Genomic DNA, 22052 nt, shown 5'->3' with positions numbered 1-22052 from the left:
TAGGAGCAGTCATTGCTAGAGTTTGCTTTTGGCTGTTTCATCTGCCTTCCCACTAAGGCATTGATTCCAGGCTGGGAAGGTCACCTTGTAGTAGTTTCCACAGTATCCCAATACTATTGGGTAGAAATAACAGCAGGGTGAGGCAAAAATCCTCAATATCCTCAATCCAGCATTCAGCCAGCCAGAGCCTGAACACAGGCAGCAGTTGAATTTTGGCAGTGTGGAATCCCACGTGGGCTGTCCTCCCTATTCTTTGGGATGTGCCTGTTGGGAGTGAAGCTTGCCTGCACCCCACAGAGTGATATCCCAAGGCAGTTCCCCTCAGGCTTTGGTTGTAAAGTGCCTGTTTTCACCTGGAGTCCTGGAGCATGGTGCCATAACTCTCATGACCTCTTTAGAGGTTTTATTTGGTTTTTTTCCTCTTGGTGCTGTTCTTTGAAATCTTCCTGTGTCATAACAACTTGTTGCACCCCTGTTCACTCTCACCTTCCTGCATCCCTAGACTTGCTTGCCCCGTGGCATTTTTGCAGAGATTGCAGAGCTTTTGTCCTGTTGGGTGGCTTCCCTTGCTCTCATTAGGCTGCTGCTTTTTTGCAGAAAGGGATAAAGTACCCAGGAGTGAAGTCATCCTGGAGAGCCAGACTTCCAGGGAGTTTGAGCTCCTGCTGTTGCTGTCAAGCAGCCTTGCAAGAGTAGAATGTCTGCTTCCATTTCTCTCCCTTTGTCTGAACAGCTGTCTTCTAGTTACTTCATTGTCTTCTCCTCTCTAGTCTTGCTCTATCTCCCAGCAGTCAGGAGCCTAGAGAAGCTGGCCCTGTCTGTCCCTTTTCCAAAGTCCTTGTGCTTGCCCCTGTGGGACTTCACCCACTCTCCCAAGACCAAAATTGCCTGGACCTCTGTGTAGCAAAGTGGGTGTTCAAGCCCCTTAAGTGCTCCTGCAAAGCACTTCCCGATGCTGTTGTGTCTCTATAGTTACTCTGTTGTCAAGGCTGTGGGAGTTGGGGTTTTTTAAACCAGATCTGTGCCTCAGCCTGATTTTTTTTTTTTTTAAACTTTTTTTCCTTTTAACGTCAGGGAGGCATATGTGATCGCTGTGCCTTTGTGCTCGGGTGTGTCTGCATCTGCATCCTCCCTCCTTCCCTCCTTTCCCACCCTTCCTCCCAGCAGCTTTTGAACCTGTTGCCAGCCCACAATCAGATTTGGCAGAGGGACAGGGATCTCGAGGGTGTTGCGTTTCTCTGAGCTTCATGACCAAACCCAGCCCTGTCGGGAGGAGAAGCTCTGTTAGTGCCCCTGCTGAGGGAGAGGTGAGGAAGACCACCCTCTTGTAGGCGCCACAGATCTGTGCAGAAACAAACCCTCCTTAATTCTCTGCTCTCAGAATGACTGTGTTTATTCCCCCCCTCTCCCCACACAGGGACGATGCGGGCTGTCCGCAGGCACGTCTTCCCGGGGGACTCCGCTGCGGGGCAGGGCATCGTCTGGGAATGGCAGAACGACGAAGGCGGGTGGTCCCCGTACGAGATGAACGTCTGCGTGTTCCTGGAACAAGCCCGTGCCACCAACCACCAGCGAGTAGACCTCGGACCCTTGGGCTACAACTACGAGGTTGACTTTGTGGCTCAAGTCCAGACCAACAAGACCACGAGGTTCCGCCGCAGCGTCCAGAGGCGCTTGGACGCCCCATACCCAGTGACGACCTCCCCGGCACCCCTTCACACGGGGGTGGGTTGTTCTTGCCAGCAGTGCTGGCCCAACAGCGGGACTGGTCCCATCACCACGCGCTACCGCCACTCCATGATAAACTTTCCCAACTCTTCCACTGCTCATCAGGTTTCCGGTAGGACAGCGTCAGTAAGCTCTTCCAGCGTCGGCTTCGTGCCCTATAACAAACCGACTTTGACTGGAGCAAGGTCAACACCGAGACTCAATGCACAGAGCACCTTGGTTTTGCAGCAAGCTGGGGGCCCCAGCACAGGACTGTCTGCATCTAACGGAGTCAGGTACAGACCCTAATTCACTTCTGTGTGTCCAAGACATCTGCTGTGCTCAGGTCTGCCTTATCTAGGAGACTCTCTGTCCCAGAGGACTTTACGAGGGTTTTCTCCCCAGGAGACAGAGGTTTGTGCCCTGTGTATCCAGTGCAGTGGATGAAAGAGCTTCTCCTCTGCTTTCCACTCCTTTTATTCCTCACTTGAAATATAGTCCCTATCTACCAGTCTTCCCTGAACCACTGGAGAAATCAGACAGGTTGAGGTTCTGAAGGTTGGAAAAAATTAATAGTGATTGGTGGTATTTCAGGTTAGGCTTTAAAACAACTTTGAGAGGGACTGAGTGAATTAAAAGGGGACTTGTAAACATTTATTTAGTTCAAAGTAGGCAGTAAACATAGAGTGGAACTCTGCTCTGTGTTCAAAGCTCTTCCCCTTCAAGGAGGAGACCACTACATTCATTGGGTGTGGCTGAGACCTCGTGAATTCTCTGCCAAAATCAGGTGTCCAGGCTATTTGTCAGGCTAAGTGCTGATGCAGAGCTGAAATGCCACTGGATTTCACCATGGCTCTTCTCTCAGCTCCCATCAGTGAGCAGCTGGAGCTGAAGGAGGGCTGTGTTTGCACCTTACTGATGTGAGAGCACGGGCTCCACTTCTCTTCAGGCCTTTTTGGCTGCTGCCAGTTCAGTGAAAAGCAGAGGCTTGTGGTCTGATATCTCATCTCCTCTCCATGGCATGGGCTGCTGGGGCAAACCATGGTCAGTTATCCCACGCTCAGGATCTTAACTCTTCCTGTGCACAAGCCCTTGCTAGCAGAGGTCTGTAAGATCTGTCTGTGACACTGAGCATCTGACCAAGCAAGGGCTGGCTGACTGCTCCCTCTGTTTGTGAACGGCTGGAAGTGTGCAGAGCCTTACACCCACTTCCCTGGGAATAATCCAGCTGCTGAACCACTGTGTGAGCCCCTGAGAAACTGCAGGGGAACTTGCCAGGGCTGAGTTACCTGTCCAAACTACTCCAGGTAAGTAAAGAGATAAGAGATCTAGAGTGTTGGAAGCACATTCTGCTAATTACACAAGGCACAGGGGTTTGAGGTTCATTTTGATTCTCATTTGTGTTTTAAACAAGATGCTGAATCCTGAGGTATTTTTCTTAGTGTTGTATCAGGACTTTCCCTCTTCAGGGTCATCTGAGTGAAATGACTTCTCACATCCTATTCTTCATTCTCACGGTCTTTTTTTGGTGGTTTTTTTTGCACCTGGTGATTTTTTGTGGTGCTTTAAGCATTCACAGTACTCCTCTGTTCCTGTCACCTTCGAGGAGGGCTGAAAATCAGACCTCAGCACTGCCTGCAGGAGCTCCCAGTGAGGCTCTTGCTGTCTCCTGAAGAAGCTGCCAAATTCCCCCGCTCTTGGGAGACACTGGTTGGTGCTCCAGACTGCCTGAAGCCCCTGTCCTTCCCCAAAGCCTCAGTGTGATTTGCAAAGTGACTCAGGGTGGGAAGATTAAAAAGGAAGAGCCAAATGCTGCAGCAGTTGCCCCACAAGCCTGTCTGGAGAGGATCAGGGTCTGGGTATGTTTTGTGCTACTGGTGGGGGGACAGGCTGTCCTGGAAGGAGGGAGGATGGGACAGAGATGCCCAGAGAGGGGTGGCATGGTCTCCTCACCATGAACTGAGCCCACGACCCAGGCAATGCCAACCAGGAGGAGAGGAATGGCCAGGAGGAGGCTTGGAGGTGCCCAGCAATGCCAAGGCTGGTTGAGGTCGGGCTGTTTCAACCTATTTTTCAGCTCAGCTGTTGGTGGTGTGCAGGGGATGAGGTGGCTGGTGTCCTGACATCTATCCCTGCCCAAGCCAGCCTTTCTGGGGGATGCAAAGGGGATTGTATGGTTAAATCTGTGCTGGGGACAGCAGGACATGCCACCCAGGGCAGGTGGCAGCTCTTTGGTCACCTGGAAGGGAGCAAGTGAGTGCTGTCAGGCCTATGTGACAGTCACCCTCTGTAAAACCCACATCCCCAGCTGAGCCCTGCTCCCCTGGCTGCCTGTCTGTCCCCTTGGGGTGTGCTCTCCAGTTCTGTGGGATTAGTTTTGTCAGGAACACTCTCTTTGCCCCTGCCAGACAGCCAAGTGCACGCAGGGGGGCAATCTCCATCTTCCAGTAGCGTGCTGTATGTGAAAGGGACTTGTTCTTCCCCAGCTGACAGCTTGGGATGGCTTTTTCCTGTCACCTCTGCCCTGAGGTTGAGTCGGAAATGCCACTGGATGGGTGTAATTGCTCCTGGCTGGAGTTACAGTATTGGGCTTGTGAAACTCGTGTTCAGCAGAAAATCCTTTAATTTCTATGAATTAGGGGAAACCTGAGTAGCAAAATCTAACAATATGTTTCATTTAATTCCTAAGCCCAGAACATTCCTGGGTTATTGTATCCCCTGGGTTCCTTGTCTTCCCCCCTTGACTGAACAGGGCATGGTGGTTTGTTCCCCTTACCTCACAGTCACTGTCCTGCATCACCCAATAGTCCAGCCTTTGGGGCTAATTATCCTGCACTAATTATCCCACCAAGGGTTTCTGGCTGTGTCCAGTGTGCAGCATTGCTCACTCCCCTTAACTGTGATGTGCAATTCCTGTGCTGACCCATGCTCAGAGGCCGAAGGGAAGTGAGCAGTGGCCCACAGGGGCTCCTCTGGTGTCTAATAAAGGTTGTGTTGTGTTCACCTCACAGCCTTTGGCTCCAAAGCAGCACTGACAGATTACTTGCTTTTACAAAACTGCTTATCTTCACAAATCTTTCAGGGATGACCCAGCTGCCTGCTGGAGCTGAACTTCAACTGGCAGAAGAGCTCAAAAGCTGACTGGGAGAGACTGAAAGACAGTGCAGTTGTGTACACCCAATTTCTTTAGGAAACACAGCTAAAAATGGCAACACTGAAATAAACCTCTGTCCTGCAGGGCCGAGGAAGAGGCACAGTTCATCCTGGCAAGCTGCCTGACTCCCCGTGTGGCTGTGACAGTTATTTCTAGCAGGCTGGCAGGGAGAGCCCCCAGAAGGGGCTGTCAGCACAGGCATGCCCAGGCTCCTGTGGCACTGATGGTTGTTAAATGTATTTGCTGCTTGCTCCAGGGCGGGTGCTGTGTGAGAGCAGGCGGAGCTCCGGCTCTGCAAAACGCAGGTTTGATTTCCTCCTGCTCTCAAGAGGGTCAAAGAGGGGAAAACCCAGAGAAGAGTGCCAAGGTTTAACTAGATGCTAATATCCTTGGCTCTGCTGCTAATGTGTTAAATACATGTGGGCAAGTTATTTTGCTGCTTGGTGCATTAGTTTCCTCCCGTGTATTAAACGGAGTTAATGAATCTGGCCTCTCTCACAGACAGCGCTGGAATCTGCACATGGAGTGTCCCATGGCAAAGGTTGTGTCCTTGTCTCAGTGCTGTTAGGCAGAGCTGGGAAGCAGGGGTTGGCTCCCCAGCATCTCAGCCACCTCCTGGCATGATCCTTCCCACCCTGCATGGGAAAGCATCCATCCCTGGGGCAAGAGCTACCCTGTTCCCTGCACTGTGCTGGCTAATTACTCCTGAAACACCCTGCTTGTAATATGAGTGAGTAAAGCTGCAGAAAGCAATCTTCCTGGGGATATTAATTAGTGCCCCAGTCAGGCAAATCCCTGCTGTAGCTCTGCTGGCCCCTCTGAGCTTATGTGGCTTTGGCTTCTGGTATAGGTTGTGCCTACAAATAAAGCAGGCAGCTCAGGGGGACAGGATTTTGTATGAAAGGATGGGGAATGGGGGTCTTGAGGGCCAGGGAGGGATATTGACAGTATTGGGGACCTGGTGCTGTATCCCTAAATCTCCCAAAAGGAGCAACCCACAGTTAGCACTTTGTAGGATCAGGAGGGAGCAGAACCTGGGCAGGGCCTTTCCTTTTCTCTCTCCTCCTTCACATCTTCCAGCTTTGTCTGTAGGCATTCCCAGAAGTTCTTCAGATGGTGAGGAGGGGCTCTCCTGGTGCTGGTTCTGCTGGGCACATGGTGACTTGTCCTGCAGCCCTGTTAGCCAGCGTGGTTCTCTGCTGCTGGGTGCTCTTCCTGAGTGGGAGCAGGGGAATCTCCTCTGCTTGGTGCCAGGAGCAAAACCACAGATCCATGTGGCCACATGTGGGCAGTGCACCAAAAGGTCCTTCTTTAGAGACACTCAGTCTGGGTTTTGGCCTCTTCTTGAGAAGAAAGGTAGGGGAGAAACTGCCATTAGTGTTGGTGAGCCCTGGGAAGGGGGTTGGACCTTTGGGTGTTGTGGTAGCACTTGGTGTTAGTGTGAGGCAGGGCTGGATGCAGCCCTGACCTGTGGGGAGAAGTGTTGGCTGTTGCCTAGAGGATGACAAAGATGCCTAATAAGAGATGTGTGGCCTGCTGGTTGTGTGCAGGGGAAGAAGAAGGAAGAAAGGGCTGTTACCAAACGGAGAGGGTGAGTTCTTACAGGCTTTCCCATTTCTGCTCCATTAGGATATGGTGTATGTGTGGCTTAGGTGATGTTCAGCTCAAACCTGGCCATCCAGTGTTTGAAGTGGCAGCAGCCCTGGATTCCAAGCTGTTGACACACCTTCTTACTGGCCTTGTGCTTTGCTGTCTCACTGGTGCTGCAGAATCTAGAAATTCTGGAGAAGCAAGTGGTTTTGTCATGCTGAAATATCAGTCTGCCCTGTCTGCCTCCCATAGCAGACTGCCTGGGAACTGGTGGTGGGAAATCATAACAGTATCTTCTTGCTGAATCTCCGAAGACAGTGTCTTATTTTGCATCCCTTTATTCACAACCTGGTGATCCCTGTTGCACTCGGTAACCTCCAGATACAGAGCAGCGGGAGAGCAGGAGCTGCAGCAAAGAGCAGGACAAAATTGGGCCAGGAAGGAGGAGACAATACTAGGAAACGTTCAGAGAATTCAGGCGTTGACTTTCAGGTGTTGCAAGCCCAGCCTGAAGGCTTGGCTGGGAGTCAAAGGCACTGCCTGGCTACAGATCTCCCTGGGCAGCAGAGGCAGCAGGAGCAGGTGCCTCAGTGGATCCCTCTCATCTCTCCACACTGCAGTGCTTGCTCTTGCACTGATGCCCTCCAGATCTCTCTTATGCAAGACCCCCACCAGCCTGCCTGCATCAGGTTTTTACTCCTAACTGAGCCTGTTTTCAATAAATCAGCAGGACCTCAGCCCAGCCTGGCTCCAGCTCTCTCCCAGGAAGCCAGCACTGGTTCTGGCAATGCTGGAATTGTTTGAATCTGAGCTGGTGGATAAAATACATCTGTTTGTGCTGCTCTGGGATTGGAGGCACAGCCCATGTTACACTACAGTAGCAATATCCTTCCTTGTTACCTCTTCCCCTTCCTCCTCCAAAAACCCCCACTTCAGACCCAGCGTAGGCTCCAAGTAGCATTTCTGCACCTTTTTTGGCGTGACAGCGCTTCCTCCCACTCACTGCGGCTGCAGACCTGCCCAGGCAGCGCTGTGGTACCTCAAAGCAGTTCGGATTTCCCTTGATTTCATCAACCTCTGGGCTTTCTGCAGTTGTAACAGAAATCAGGGAGCGTGGCAGCTGTGCCAGTGCGGTCCCACAGTGCCAGTGGGTCAGCACATCCTATGGCACTGTTAGCTGGGGTGCTGCTCACTGGGAGGGGTGTATTTACTGAAAGAAGAAGTATTTGGTTTCTCCATCATCACATCAGTTGGCTTAAAGGCCTCCAGCAGTCAAAGCTGACACACTTTGCCTTTACACCACTGATCAGCAACTGTCCCCTGGCTTATGGATAGTAATTTATCTGCAGTGCACTCCCAGCTTCCCAAACTTGATCACTTGTAAATGCATTAACTGCTTATGTATTTCCTTTTGCAGATCTTGAGGGCTCTTCTCATTCTGTCCTAGTTTAATCCAGCACACAGCTGAACACCACACAGCCCCTTGTTCATTCCATCTTTCTCTGGTGGGATGGGGGAGAGAATTGGAAGGAAAAAAAAGGAAAAGTTTTGGGTTGAAATAAAGAAAGTTTAACAGGACAGAAAAGAGAAGGAAAATAATAATAATGATGATAAAAGCACTGAAATGTGATGCAGAATGTAATTGCTCACACCCACTGAGCAGCAGCAGTTTTCCCCCTGGTTTCTATACTGAGCATGACATCAAATGGTCTGGAATATCCCTTGTCCCAGCTGTGTCCCCTCCCAGCCTCCTCACTGGTGGGGTGGGGTGAGGAGCAGAAGAGGCCTTGACTTAATGTGATCACTGCTAACAACTAAAACATCCCTGTGTTATCAACATAATTCTCATCCTAAATCCAAAACACAGCACTGTACCAGCTACTCGGGAGAAAATCAACTCAATCTCAGCTGAAACCAGGACAACAAGTTCTTGTTCCTGGATGACTTGGACTTGAGCCTTACAATGCAGGAAAGAAGAGTAAAGATTGTCTCTTCCATCATCTCAGAATGTGGTTACCACTGATCCCCTTCCCAGGGCAGCTCTGGGTTTGCTTTCTCCAGCCTCAGGTGTAATGACCCTGTGCTCCAGCCCTTTGGAAGGATCTCCTGCCCCCCATCTGCTTTCTTGGCACAGTGGAAGGTTCAGCTTTGTGCTTTACAGTATTTTTACCTCCCATGGGGAAGTGAAAGCACCTCCATGTCATGGTGTGATGATAAAGCACAAGCTCCTCAGGGTCACAGTCTGGGGTGGAGGGGTTGCTCAGGCTCTGTTGTCTTCTTGGCTGCTCAGTTGGAGGAGGAAATGAAGGAAGGTCAAATATCTCTGTGAAGCAAAGGGATGAGATGAAGGAGGAGGGAAATACCTGAGAAAGAGCTGTGATGAAGAAGGTGAATCAGGAAAGAAAAAGAGTCATAAAATCATCTGATTCAAAGCCCTTTGAAATCATGTGGAGGATTTCCCCTGTATTTGGGGGGTTTGAACTGTAGGCAGAACAATCCATTGCATCATTTGAAGACATTGCAAAATTGGTGGCAGCACAAGGGAAAGCACAGCATTTGAAAGAGGCAGAAGGAAAACCTCTCTGGTCTGGAGAGCTTTATAAGGGTCTGGAAGAGCTGGTTTCACTCAGCCAGGTTGTCAGTGCCACACCAAGCCCTGGGTCCTGCCCAGGGTTCTTCAGGAAGCTCAGGACACCTGCAGGAGCCCATTCCAGATTGTAACAGGTAGGAGAGGGAAGAGGTGGGGATGCCTCCCTCTCAGGAGAGTGGAAGGCAGTCACATGTCACTCACAAATCTTTTCAGCTCTGGTCATTGTCATGGAAATAGGGACAAAGATTTAGCAAGGCTGAAAGGAGGGACCTCTGTGATGCTGTTTGGGGCACCATGGCAGCTCTTGCATTCCAGCTGGAAAGAAGAAGGTTTCCCCTTAATAGTGAATGAGACTTGGGCTTTTGACCACCTTGGTCTCTGAATTCTTAAGAAGCTGGCCAGGTTTGATGTAATTTTGGGGAGTCCTTGGGGATAGTTGTCAGAATTCACTGTGTATTAACTGCACTGATGCACCTGTGCCACCTGAGACAGAGCCCACAGGTGGTTTCTCTGTGCCAGCATGTTGGATTTCAGATGTTCCTGCTCTGCTCATGTGGATCCAGCTTACTGTCTTCTCTAGTGACCCCCTCCTCAGTGTTCAGGCTGCTGCTCCCCCTTTCCTTCCTAGCTCCTTTCTCCAACTCATGGCACGACCCTGGCTGCCCATCTATCCCAGACTAGCTTGAGGTGCAGCTGCCACCTTTGGGAAGCACTGCTAAAACAAGTAGGTGAAGAACCTGAGAGGGATACTTGGTGTCTGAATCCTCCTGATTTCCAAAGAAAAATGGGCGACAAACTCTTGTGAGTCTCCCTCAGCCTTTCTTCCCTTTGGATTCCTGTTGGATGCATAGTGCATGTTGGCTGCTCATAGGAAGCTCTGTGGTGGAATAGCAAGAGCAGGGATGCATCAGAGGATCAGAGCAGGGTCCAGCAGGAGGAAGGGATGAGTCAGGCTCAGCCTCCAGCTAAGAGGAGATGGGGCTGGAGGCAGCTACATTACAGGATAGCTCTGAAGCCCATCTTAGAGGTAAATTAACCTAGGAGAGAGCTCTGACAAGGACAGGCCTCCTTAAATACAGCCCCTGAACCAGTGGGAGAAGGGTGCATGGGTGAGGGTCTCAGCTGGGGCTCATCTGAGCAATTAAGCCCTGTTAATATATGCAGGGCTCTGGCATTCAGGAGGCAGTTTTACTGCTGGTTTCTTTGTTAGTGGTTTTTCTGTGCTGTTGAACTCGTCCCTTTTTTTTTTCTCTCTCCAGTGCCCCAAACCTGCCTGTCAAGATGCTCAAACCCAGTAAGCTGAACCAGGCCCTGGCAGGTAAGAACCCTACTCTGCTTTACTTGCTCAGTCCTTAGGATTAGGTGAATGAGAGGTTTGCCTTTCTGGGGCACTTATTTTCCTTTAGTGCCTTTTAGGAAGAGTTAGAAATGTTGCTGGCATATAAAGTTTGAGACTCAAAGACTTTTCAGAAAAGCAAAGAGGGCAAATTTGGGAGAGAATGGGATGGACAAACCTTCAGTAATTCTTCTTCTCATTAGTGCTTTGTCCTTAGGCTCTCAGAATGAGTGGGATTATTTGAGGCATGGCTATTCATCTTTATACATGTGCATGAGCAAGTAGCAAAGGAAAGGGCATGTGGAAAAAACTGCTATTTGCTGCTTTTTTTAAAGTCAAAGGGAAGGAGTGGTGTGAGATTGTGTGTGGTTTTTAATGTGACTTTTTAAATGTGGTTTTATTAAAAAAGCTCAGGTGGTCTTTAGCTTAAAGGGGATTTTGATGCCTTGCCTCAGGGAAAGGGGAGACAGAAGTTGAATCAGACATTGTCTCCTGTAGCAGCAGAATACAGGTTTGCTTGTTATCCAAACTTGTGAGCACAATACCGAGGACTGTGTCTGGGAGGGATGAAAGTGCCAGTTTTCAATGCCCCTTTTCAGAGTAGATTTGCCTGTTAAAGTTGAAATGGCGTTGCCTTGAAAACGCCAACTCGTGCTTGCAGCTTTCAGTGGAAGCCTTGCTGTGCCAACAGCCACTGGCACCTTTGCTCTGTTGGGACTCAGCCAGTGCCAAACCATGGGGCCCTGGTGTGGTGGTGCTGGGGGGTTTGGGTGTTCTGCCAAAGCAGGGGTCTTCTCTGTCCTGACCCTGACTGTACATACACACATATGGATGTCATAATGTGGTAACCTGGGGCAGAGGAGTGGGAAGGACCTGATGTCTGGTATTTTCTGTCTGGACTCTTTTTTCCCTGTGTCCATTTCAGGCACTACAGAATATCTGTTAACCCTCTCCTTCCTCTGGCTCTTGTCCAGGCATAGTCTGTTGAGGTTATTAGCTCCTGGGACACCAAACTTTGCTCCTGAGCAAGTGGAGACTGTAACACTCTTGTTTTTCAAGACAAGGTTTACCACCTTATTCCAGACAAGGGGATGGTGTTCAGTCTCTTCTTGAGTCCCAGCCTTTGCCCTGCCTAAAAATGGTCCCCAGGATTGATGTTTTCAGTCATCTAATGTTAGCACAGTCATAAAACTGTGCCTTGCATGTCTCTGTAGCCAAAGTGGCATTGCATGAAGACTGACACTGGTGTCCTCTGACAGCATGCAGCCCATCTGTCTCCTCTTAGCAAATCACTGTGGAAACGAGGTGTAAAGTCAAGCTCAGACCTCGTCTGGGAGGGTGACCTGAGCAGAACTCCCCTTACTCATGGCAGCTCTGGATTTCCTCCCCTGGCTATTAGCACTGGCTGTGTAATTAGGTACTTAATCACAGAAAGGTAAATACAGCAGAGAACTGAAGAGCCCTGGTGAATCCAGGCTGTTAATGTTGTTAACTGTGATCTCATTCTCCAAGTACAAGTCACCCACTGTGGATTTGGAAGAGGTGAATACACACAGTCCATTTATGCCTTATAGTGCCCCATTTGGATATAAGAGGCTGCAGGAAAGCCCAGTAAAATAAGACATTTGCCCCCATTTAATACAATAAAGTAGTTAAGCTTGTAACTGATATCTCTGCTGCAGGCTGGGGGTGCAAAAGAGGGAATAATTATTCACTTTAATACCCTTTAACTCTCCACAATGCACTCTGGGATGCAGGGGAGTGCAGAGCTGAGTGTGGTCAGTGCAGAAGCAAATCCCTGGGACCAGCGTCTCCTTCAGATCTAGGTCTTTGTAGGACGCTGCTTTGATGGGCACTGTGCTGCCTTCTGCCAAGTGTGACACACCTCAGAGGTGCAAGAGAGGAGGGAAATCTGAATTTGAGTCCGTCCTCAGAGTCACATGGAAGCAGAGGAAAGATTAATACAAGTTAATTAGGAAACAGAAGGAAAACAAGTCTCTGGGGATATTTCTGGTAAAAAAGGAAGCAGTAGAGTTCTGGTAAAAAGGAATAGTTGTATTGAAACATTAATTGGTTGGGTCTTTAGGGACACCTTCTTTCCCTCTATGCCCTACTCTGTGTCTTGAACCACTTCTGGGAAGTAGTATTTTGTTCATATTTAAAATCCTGCTGGTGATGTGCGAGTTACTCATTACTCAGGTTATTTTCTAACAAAATCTGGACCCCTTTTTGTTCCTCCAGTCCCTGCTGCACGACTGCTTCCTTCAGCATCAGTGGCAAAGGCTGGGATCTCTAGAGCTCTCATGTTGTGAGGGAGAGGGAAGTCTTGGATGAGAATGAAGGAGGTTTTATTTTGGAAAACGTGTCCAGAAGTCTCACAGGCCCTGGTCTCCATCCCCGGGTGCTTCAGCAGCTTTGGCTCTGGTTTGAAGCTGGAGAGATAAAACCCCTGAATCTCATGGGTGATCTTGAGAAATGCTGCAGGTGCATCTCTTGGATGCAGAGGGAGCTCCTGGTGGATAAACAGGAGATGAGGAATCCTGTGGGTCTGAATGAGAAGCTGGGTTTCGTTTGTGTGATGAGCGAGGGAATTGTAACACTGTCAACCCCACGTCTTCTGAAAGCACCACTTGGGATCTCAGACATTGTGAAGCTGACTTTAAAACCATATTTTGTACAAAACCCCATAATTTCTTTTTCCTTGCTTTCTGCTATTTTAATACTTCAAAGTGCATGTGGAAACTTGTCATTTAAGCTTTTTCTTTCCCCGTGAGAATTTGGTTGGTACAGTGGAAAGCCAGAAGAGAGGTCTAAGCAAACTGTTTAACCACAGTATTGGTGTTCAAGGATCAGCTGGACTAACATCTCTTGGGAATAATGAAGTTTAGCTGGTGTGCCTTGGGGCTTGAGGGGTGAGCAAGGTGCTCATATAAAGGCCCTTCTAATACTATTTTTAAGATGAAGGCCTGGAAATGAGCTTTTTGTTAAATGAAACGGAGCATTTCTCATTCACATGATTCCTGGAGCCTGGGGCATTTGGGAGCATATTAAGCATGATGATTTTGCTGGTGGATATAATTGTACAAATTAGCAATGCTTTTCTGAGATCTCATGTTATTTGAAGATAAGCTCTGTCCTGTACCAGCCTGAGGCCTGTGCAAATGCAGCTCATTAGCCAGAGCTGGTGACCAGAGGGGCACATTGGGCTGGATATGAGTAAGTGTGTCCTCAACACTCATTACATTATGTCAGGGTGTTTTTCCCATGCTCAGCCTCTGCACAGGATATTACAAAAGTCCATTATTTACACAGCAGGCTGAGAAAAGCTGGTGGATGTTGTCATAGCTCCAGTGAAAATAATTTTGCCCCAAGGAGTCACTAACGTTGTATTTCTGGCCAAATAGATGCTTTGAGCAAGAGAAAAGAGGCAGTTCTGAGTGTGGTTATTGCAGGTGTTCACAGCAGATCAGATGCCAAAGGATGTTCCACAAGGCTTGGTCTCCTCACTCCTGCAGTCCTTGCAGTGAAGAAACCCAGTGCCCAATGGAAAGTGTGAACATATTAAATAATATTTTTCAAGCTCCCAGGCTTGCTGGTGAGCAGCAGGAACTCTCACAGGAACATGTGGTATCCAAAGCAGGCTTGGTCTGGGCAAGCTTGTCATGCTGCAACTTGCCCCTTGTGTATTCAGTGAGAATTTATCCAGGTTTAGAGCTCCTGACATAACTCCATGGATGCCTACAACAGGTTCTGACTTGAAATTGTTGTGTCCACGGTCAGAATTGGAGACTCCACCTGCTGATGTGATGTGTCTGTGTATTGTTTTGGCACTTTGTATGAACACACACTTCCATGCAGGGCCTGGGGCAGAGGAGATCCCTTACTGGGGACTCTGCCACCAAACTCGTGGGAGGATTGTTAATGCTGAGATTTGCAGGATTGTGTTAGAACTTCAAAGGAGGCATTGCTGCTGGGGTTTGAGATGAGCCAGAAGAGCAGTGTAACACCAGGACATCCCCTTTTTGAATGCTCTCTTGATCTGAATCTGCATTCAGTGATGCATTGATTCATTGCATGTGCAGCAGAAGGTTAAAAATTGGTCAGGAAAATCTGTTTTCCCACTTTTACCTTTTCTTGACCGATTTAAAATTGGCAGAACATTGGGTTGGAGTAGTTCTGCTGGTCCCATGTTTGCCCTGTGCTAAATGTCTGCGTGGAGCTGCAGATGGGTTTGCAGCTCATAAAACAAAAGAATTTGAGGAACAAATGCTGGGGGTTTTTGGTGGTGATTCATGATGCTGGCAGGCAGTTTTGGACACGCTGTTCCAGGTACAAGAGGGACTGTGTTAGAGGGTAGCTGAACTCACCTGAAATTCTGTGGCTCCTGCTCTTCGCTTGGTCTGATTTTTGAAGGCAGCATGTTGCCCTCTGACACTGAGAGTCTGAAGCTGGTTGTTCAGCCTCTGTTTCTGCTGTGTTCTCTCTTTTTTTTTTTTTTTTATGGGCTCTGCATGCTAACGTTAGCAAGACAGTATTGATCTCTTCAGAAGAACACATTAATTTTGCATTTGCCTATCAGTCAGCTGTGCGTGGGTGGTGATAATCCCTGTTAGTCTTTGGACTCGCTTTTCAAATGTCAGTCTGTGCAATCAGTGCTATTGCACTGCTTAGAGACAGCTTTTTTAGACACAACTTTAACTTTGGTTTCTGCGCCAATTCTGGGAATTGTATTTTGCAGCCTCAGTGGGGTCAGACTGAGATGATCTCCCCACCTGTGGCGGGGCAGCATCTTCCCTGTTTCTCAAGAATATTGTTCCTCCAGGCTCTCCAATCAGAGTGAGTTGGTACTGCTCTTCTAGGAATACCTCTGGCTGCCCTTTAACCTGCTGGAAGGGGAAGGGACCTGCCTGGTGCATGTGTAGGTGGCAGCTTTGGTGCTGCTGCCGGGCTTCAGGTGCTCAGTCGTACTCATGGAAAAAACAAGTAGCTTTTGTTATGGGAACATTTATGCTCTTCCTTAAGGCTCCCTGGAAGTAGTGGACTACTGGCTTAGACCAGGGTTGAGAACATACAATAGGTTTGTGGTCTTTTAGTTCAGGATTGAAAGGAAGTTATTTTGATGGTGAAATTGCTGGATCTGATGGGCTCTCCTTGGCTGTGCCTGCTGGGAAGGGCCTGATGCTGTCAGTGGGATGAGGGATACTAACCCAGGCTTTGTATGCTTTGAAGATCCTCCTCTGGCCCTGCAGCACCTCAGATCTAGGTCCACAATGATGGCACCTAATGGAGGTGATCCATGGCTGCCTGCTTACCTATTTCCATTTGGAAGTTTCACCATCCATTGGGCAGCCTGGTCTTGTGGCCAGACCAGCCCTGCCAGAAGTTCTTGGGTAACCCTGGGGAAACTCCTTCCTCTGTCTGTGTCCCTCTTCCTGTGTTGTGCAACTCCTTCTGTCTGTCTTTTGGCCCATAAATGGGAAAGCTTTAGTGAAAATATTCAACTTTGAGTATCAGGAAAGGAGTTGAGCAGCTTCTGGAATATTTATTGTGCTCTGACCTTAGGAAAAAGAGGCATAAATTGTGGTTGGCACTGTGTAGGAGTGGTTCTTCTCGTGGGGCACTGACACAGGCTTTGCACAGGGTATTTCTAGTCACAGGATGCAAGTTCTTGACTGGTTGCATATTTGAGGCAGAAAATAGTCTTACCACTTGCATGCAAAGCTGATGCTTCCCCTCATAACTCAATTTTCAGTCATGTAAGGCCAATGTGCCTCGTTTTTGTCCTGGACAAATGTGCTCTAGAATCTTCCTTTCCCAACCCAGATGAATAGAGGCTTGCAAAAATAAAATCCTTAGAAACCTGAGCTTTGGCCATGTATTACCAAGCAGGATTGTGTCAGGAATGTCCATAGCATTAGGATGTGGTTTGTGTGGTCTGCTATCAGAGGTGACTTTTGGGGAAACACTGGCTTTTAGGTTTTCTGCTGTTGGTTTGCAACCATAAGCTTTTTTTCTCTTTTTTTTTTTTTTTTGAGTTCTCATGCTGTCTGTTGCAGGTGGGAAATTGCTCTTGGGAAAGCAAAAGCAGGTGTTCTCTTGGATGTAGGTGTGAGAGCAGTATGGTACCTTGGAAATGTTATGATTTGTAACCAGCCTGCATTTCACAGGCAAACATCTCGGATCAGCGTGATCAGTCCTGTAGCTGTCCGTGTGCCAATTTTACCTTCAGGGAATGGCTGTCCTTTTTAATGATTCATTAGCTTTATCAAACTGCATCCCATGGATACAGCTGGCTGGGATGGGGGAGGGTGAGGATTGCATTGAGCTGGGATTGCAAGGGAAAACTGGCGTGCCAGGGAGGAGAGGGTGTGGGGTGAGCGAGGGGCTGAGTGGGGCAGTTCCTGCCCCAGGGTTTGAAGGCAGTTCAGCTGCACTCTGGAGAGGGGTTTGGTGTGGCACTGTTAAAATGGGTAGCTTTAGGTGGGAACAGCTAAGCAAGACCTTTAGGGGATACCAGTGATGCCCTGCATCCTTCAGGGCTGCTTCCAGGGTTCTGGTGAGTGGGAGAACTCTGCACCGTGGCAGACTCCATGCCTGAGGAGCCCTAAAGCCAAGGCAAAGAGGAAGGTCCTGTTCACACACCAGCACAGAGGTGTGCCCACGCTTCCCTCCTTTAATTTGCTACCTGGGCTCCTCCCCTGTGAAAACCTCCAAATCCTGTCCTTGTGCTGACTCCAACCCTGTTGCCTCTCGGATGTTTTATGTCCTCTGAAACAAGGGCTTGGGTTTTGTTTTATTTTATCCTCTTTTTTTTTTTTTTTTTTAATTTCCTTTAAAAGATTATTTTTTTTTTTTTAATGATTGTATTTCCCCATTGTTTCCCTCCTGCATGTTGACCTCGTACCCACTGTAGGCATGACGGCTATTCTGATGTCAGCCGCCGGACTCCCCGTGCACCTCACCCGTGTGCCGCAAGCTGCCAGCACCCATAGAGCCACTAAAAAACACAGCTCAGTTAAGGAGGGGAGGAAAGTGTCCAAGAAAGGTAGTTCCTGCTCAAAAACTCTGATATATTTGCTTCCGTCTCCTTCTCTTTATCTCTCTGCGCTCCTTCCTTTCCTGTCGTCTCTCCCTCCACCCTCTCGGCTCTTCTGGTTTGACTGATGACGTTCGTCCCACCGAGGGGAGAAGCAGGACGTGCCTCCCCTGACCTGCACTGTTTCTGACAGGCTGTGAAATAAGATGAGAAAGTAGATGTGGTCCTGTGGTAGGTCTGCTCGTTTCCATCCGTAATTAAAGCTGGAGCAGCTCTGTGATCTGTGCACGTCAGACTCTCCCGTGCTCCTGCTGCACCCTCTTGGGGAACCCTGAGTGTCCACATACCAGGACCTTCTGAGTCATTGATGGAACAACTCTGGGAGCTGAGGGACCATCAAGGAGAGCATTGAATCCATACGTGCTCTGAAGAGAAGGTTTGCTTGTGAGCCATGCTCGTCATGATTGAGTCATGGGATGGCAAGGATCTGCCAGACCAGCAGACCCCTGAGTCATACAGGGCTTTCTAGGTCAAATTGCAGGGGATTTATTCTCTTCACCTCTCGTCTGGAGTGGAAAGGAGTGGAGTGCTGTCAGGTGGATGTACCCTGGCAGGAAGGGATGGGTTACCTCAGCTCTCGTGCTGAGCTGAGCCACCTCCAGGGTAGGGCCTTCATTTCTCCTCTTGTCTCACTGGCATCCCTCACTTTTACAGAGCCTGTGGGCTCCCAGTTTAGAGCCTAGATTCCATCTGTGTGTAGCAGCCCTAGGACTCTACAGGAGTAGGTGTGAATCCAGCCTGGTGTAGCTGTAGAGGTTGTTTGCCAACCTTGGCACAGATGTGTCCCCCCCTTTGGATTAGCAAAAAGGGGGGACTAGAGGTGGGAAGCGTTCAACACTTATATGAAATGCTTGTATTTTAGAAAGGGAAGAGCCCAGAGGTGGAGGGGAAGAGGCACCTGTCTGTGTGGGGAGTTTATTAGTACATTTTTCTCTCTCCTTGGAGTCCACGAAGTCCAAAGCTGTCTGAAGGAGGCAGGAAGAAAAATAGAAATTAAATGAGGAGGGAGGTATTTTGTGGAAATGCATTATGGAGGGAGCTGCGAGAAGGAGGGAGAGAGCAAATGTGGAGTAGGATGTGTGATGGAGGGGGAGGAGAAAGCAGAGGCGGCAGGAGAAGCAGTGCAGAACAGGAGGAGCGAAGGAAAATGGGAGGTGAAGGAGAAGAGCCGAGTGGAGGTGGGTGACAGAGTGGCTGGATGAGGATCTCACTCCATGGAGCCAGCTGGCGAGGTGGTGGGGTAATGTGGCTCCTGGTGCTCCACTCCTGGCACGGGCAGCATCCAAGCAGCCCTCCACAGCCTGGGATGAGGGCTGAATGGTGGCAATGCTCTAGAAACAGTGCTGAAATGGAGCTGTGAGGGACCAGGTCCTCCCACAGAGGAGCCCAAAACACCGAGGGCTGGGGCTGGGCCTGCATTGGCGTTGCTCCCCTGCTGCTGGTTAGTGACATGAAATAACTGTTTTTAGGGCACGGTGTGGCCACAGACACATGGACCTGCTCCTCTGCAGCCCAGCTGGCTGCTGGTTTCTCCTCCATGGGGTCTGTTAGTCCTGAGCACTGCACCACTGACAGCATCCAGCCCTCCCTAGCAGGAGGGGATGTGGGTGCAAACAGCCAGGATGCTGTAAGGGATGTTAACAGGAGGGTGTGTCTTGTGACTTGGGAGTGGGGTGGGGAAAGCAGCAATGCAGAGCATGGAACAGGGAGCAAGGATGGGATGTGGGCTGGGGGTGAGAGCAGCACACACCGTGTTGGGTGTCTGCCAGGGAGCAGAGGAGTGGCTGTAGCTGTGCTGGGTGTTTTGCACCCCATCAGCGTCTCCTCTGCCATGAGATGCCAGTTCCTCGGTGCTGGGTGCAGCACTGGGAGCACCCCTGTGTGCCTGCAGGGCTGCCCTTGGCCAAAGGCTGTGCTGGGGCAGCGGTGGCCCCTGCCTCAGGCCAGGCTGTCACCTCCCTGCCAGCTCTCCAATGCCACCTGCTGGGGCTGGGACACCTCCAGAGGGGCAGAGGGGACACCAGCAGGAGGGATGGAATGAGAAAGGAAAAGGAGCTCCTTGATGCCTATCTGGCACGGCAGGATTTGTCCCAGCCATCCTCGTACTGCAAGAGGAGACTGCCAGCTTGGTACTTTTCCACACTGACCCATGAGAAGTGGGACCTTTCAGTGATTTAGGTTTTTAAAATCGCTCTCTTGTTTTGGAAAGCAGGATCACCTTTTGCTGGGGGCTGGGCTGCCAGTCCTGCAGAGTGCCTCCCTCCTGGGATGCAGAGGATGCTCAGTCCCTCCTAGGAACAAGCTGTGCTTGTACAACACCCTTCAGGGGTTAGGGACACTGTTCTGCAGTGCAGGTCCTGAGCCTGATTTTTGTCCAGCATGTTCTCTTTGCCTTTACAGACCCTGGAGCAGCCAGCAGGCAGAGATGGGCCTGTTTCATGCCCTGTGAATTTTACATTGTGTGTTCTTTCATGCACCCCTCTAGGATTTTCCATCTCAAGCAAGAGCTGTGCATCCAGGAGTGGGCCCAGCAGTGTGCTAAGTACAACCAGCTGTTGGTGGGTGCAGTGTGCCTCTCCTGAGCCTCTTCTCCCTCCCTCCTGCTGCCAATCCAGGTCCCACCTGGGTTGAGGCAGTGCTGCTGGAATTGCAGCCGGATATAGCTGGGGTGTGTTAAACAGAGGCGCTAATTAGTCAGGACTCATTAGCGTTGTTGCTGTTCTGGCAGGGATGTCTCTGGCACAGACACGTGCTGCGGGTCTCGGGGAAGCCGTAGTCTCCAGGCAGGCTCTGTGTTATCCTGGCACACGGCCTGGCAGCGTCTGCCATCCTCATGGATCGGCGCTGCCTTCCCGCCGGCTGGCACCGCGCTGCGCTTCCTCGGGATGCTGCAGCCGCTGCCTCGTGCCAGCGTCACTGACTGGGGCCTCACTGCTGTCAGTGGCTTCTCTTGCTCTCCCCAAGCACTGCTTGGCCATGGAGCTGGACACTACAGGGCTCCCCGACCTCACAGGGACCTCCAGGGGACTGAAGGGAGGAGGTGTTGGCTTGGGCTTGCTTTGCTACTTGGGTCACCATCCACTTCCACCTGGCGAGGTGTTTTCCCTGCACAGCCATCCTCCCTAGGGTGGGCAGGCACATGTGGAGTGCTGCTCTAAGGAGGGAGAGGAGATGAGATGGTTTGTCCTTCCTTGCCAAGCAAGGAGATTAATCCCTACCGACTCTGATTGCTTCCCATATGTCTGTCTGTCTGCAGCTGGGTCTGTGGACTGTGCAAGTGCCTGTCCCTCGGAGTTGAGGGAGCTCACTGTTCCCCCTGGGGAAGAAGACAGGCTGCAATAACAGGGGTGCTCTGACCAGAGCAGCCTGGTCACTGGGTTATCCTGCTGAAACGCTGAATGTGGAGAAACCTGTTTTTAGCACCAAACTCCTCTCACGTTCCTGATTTCTGGACAGCCCTTTCAGGGGTTGAGGCTGGTAGATCCAGCCTTTGCAAGTGCAGGGAACAGAGGTGATGGGAGCTGTGTGACTGTCCACGACAATAACTAGAAACAACCTATGTCTGGCCTGCAGAGGGTATCAAAAAAAAGTCTGCTGGAAACCACATGGCTCGTTTTGGGATACAGGAGGAGACATGTTACTGCTGCAAGCATTTGGTTGCCGAGCAAGGATTCAAAACACATCTGTTAAACGTTGCCCATGGAAAGCCCTTGCTTCAGCAAGCAGCTTATTATCTACAGGGAGGAAGGGGAAGCATTAAAAACAATTTGATATTCCTCTCTTTGTAAATGAAAGAATGGTAAACGTTCTTTGGCATCCCGGATAAATCTGTAGCACAGCACTTGGCCAGCTGGTGATAAACAGCATCAGTCGATCCTGCTATTGCATTTCCAATCCTCTATTGAATCCAGAAAACTCTGGGGGCTGAACAGGCTTTGATGATCCCAAGGGACGACTAGAACAAAGGTTGGGAGGCAAACGCTTTTATGGAGCAAAGTGTCCTGTAAGGAAGTGATTCATGTGCGGGAGCAGACGCGGCTCGTGCCGTGGTCCCAGCTGCCTCCTGGCTCCCCCCACGCTGCTGGGATGTGCCTGGATGGATGTGCTGGTCTGTCCAAGGAAGAACCTCTCTTCAGAGGCAAGGAAGGCTGTGTGGGCTTTGCTACCCCTGCTGAAACCAAGCTGTCAGCATCACAAGGCTTCTCTGGGGCTGGACCTTCAAATCCTTGCATCTGGGGACAAATTTTTCTAAAGCATCTGGGCTCCCCAGCCCTTCCTCTCTCCAGGCAGCCTTGGTGGCTGTAAATGCACCAGAGCATTGTCACAGCAAAGTGACAGGAACAGACTGGAAATGCCACAGTGCAAATCCACGAGGCATGGGTTTTCTGAGGATGCCTGAGGGCTGCATCACTCTCTTCTGCCTGTCTGATTGCCCCAGCTCCATCCTAGTGCCAGCTGGTGAGGTGGGTAATGCCATTTGCTTTGCTCAAAATCCCTGCTGTACCCCAAGAACTTTCCTGTCTCACTCTTAGCCAGCTCTGCACCAGATTTTTGTCTCTTTTCACTGATTTCATTTGAG

The 22052-nt window shown here is 50.0% G+C and overlaps 1 protein-coding gene across 7 annotated transcripts in view; it reads left to right on the top strand.

Annotated features, from left to right (window-relative positions):
- The window catches only part of DTX2 (deltex E3 ubiquitin ligase 2), a 34286-nt gene that overhangs the window by 7776 nt on the left and 4458 nt on the right, over positions 1-22052 (top strand). For 5 of the 7 annotated variants that reach the window (XM_032707492.1, XM_032707487.1, XM_032707489.1 and 2 more), the window contains exons 3-5: positions 1418-2003; positions 10301-10359; positions 17291-17422. In XM_032707492.1, coding sequence (XP_032563383.1) covers positions 1418-2003; positions 10301-10359; positions 17291-17422 — 777 coding nt within the window. The remainder of the gene's footprint in view (positions 1-1417; positions 2004-10300; positions 10360-17290; positions 17423-22052) is intronic. The other 2 variants (XM_032707494.1, XM_032707493.1) reach the window with 1 other exon arrangement.

This window comes from Chiroxiphia lanceolata, chromosome 20, assembly GCF_009829145.1.
Source record: "Chiroxiphia lanceolata isolate bChiLan1 chromosome 20, bChiLan1.pri, whole genome shotgun sequence".
NCBI lineage: Eukaryota > Metazoa > Chordata > Aves > Passeriformes > Pipridae > Chiroxiphia > Chiroxiphia lanceolata.
Note: the sequence above shows the minus strand (reverse complement) of the source record. Positions and strands in the feature narration are given on the sequence as shown.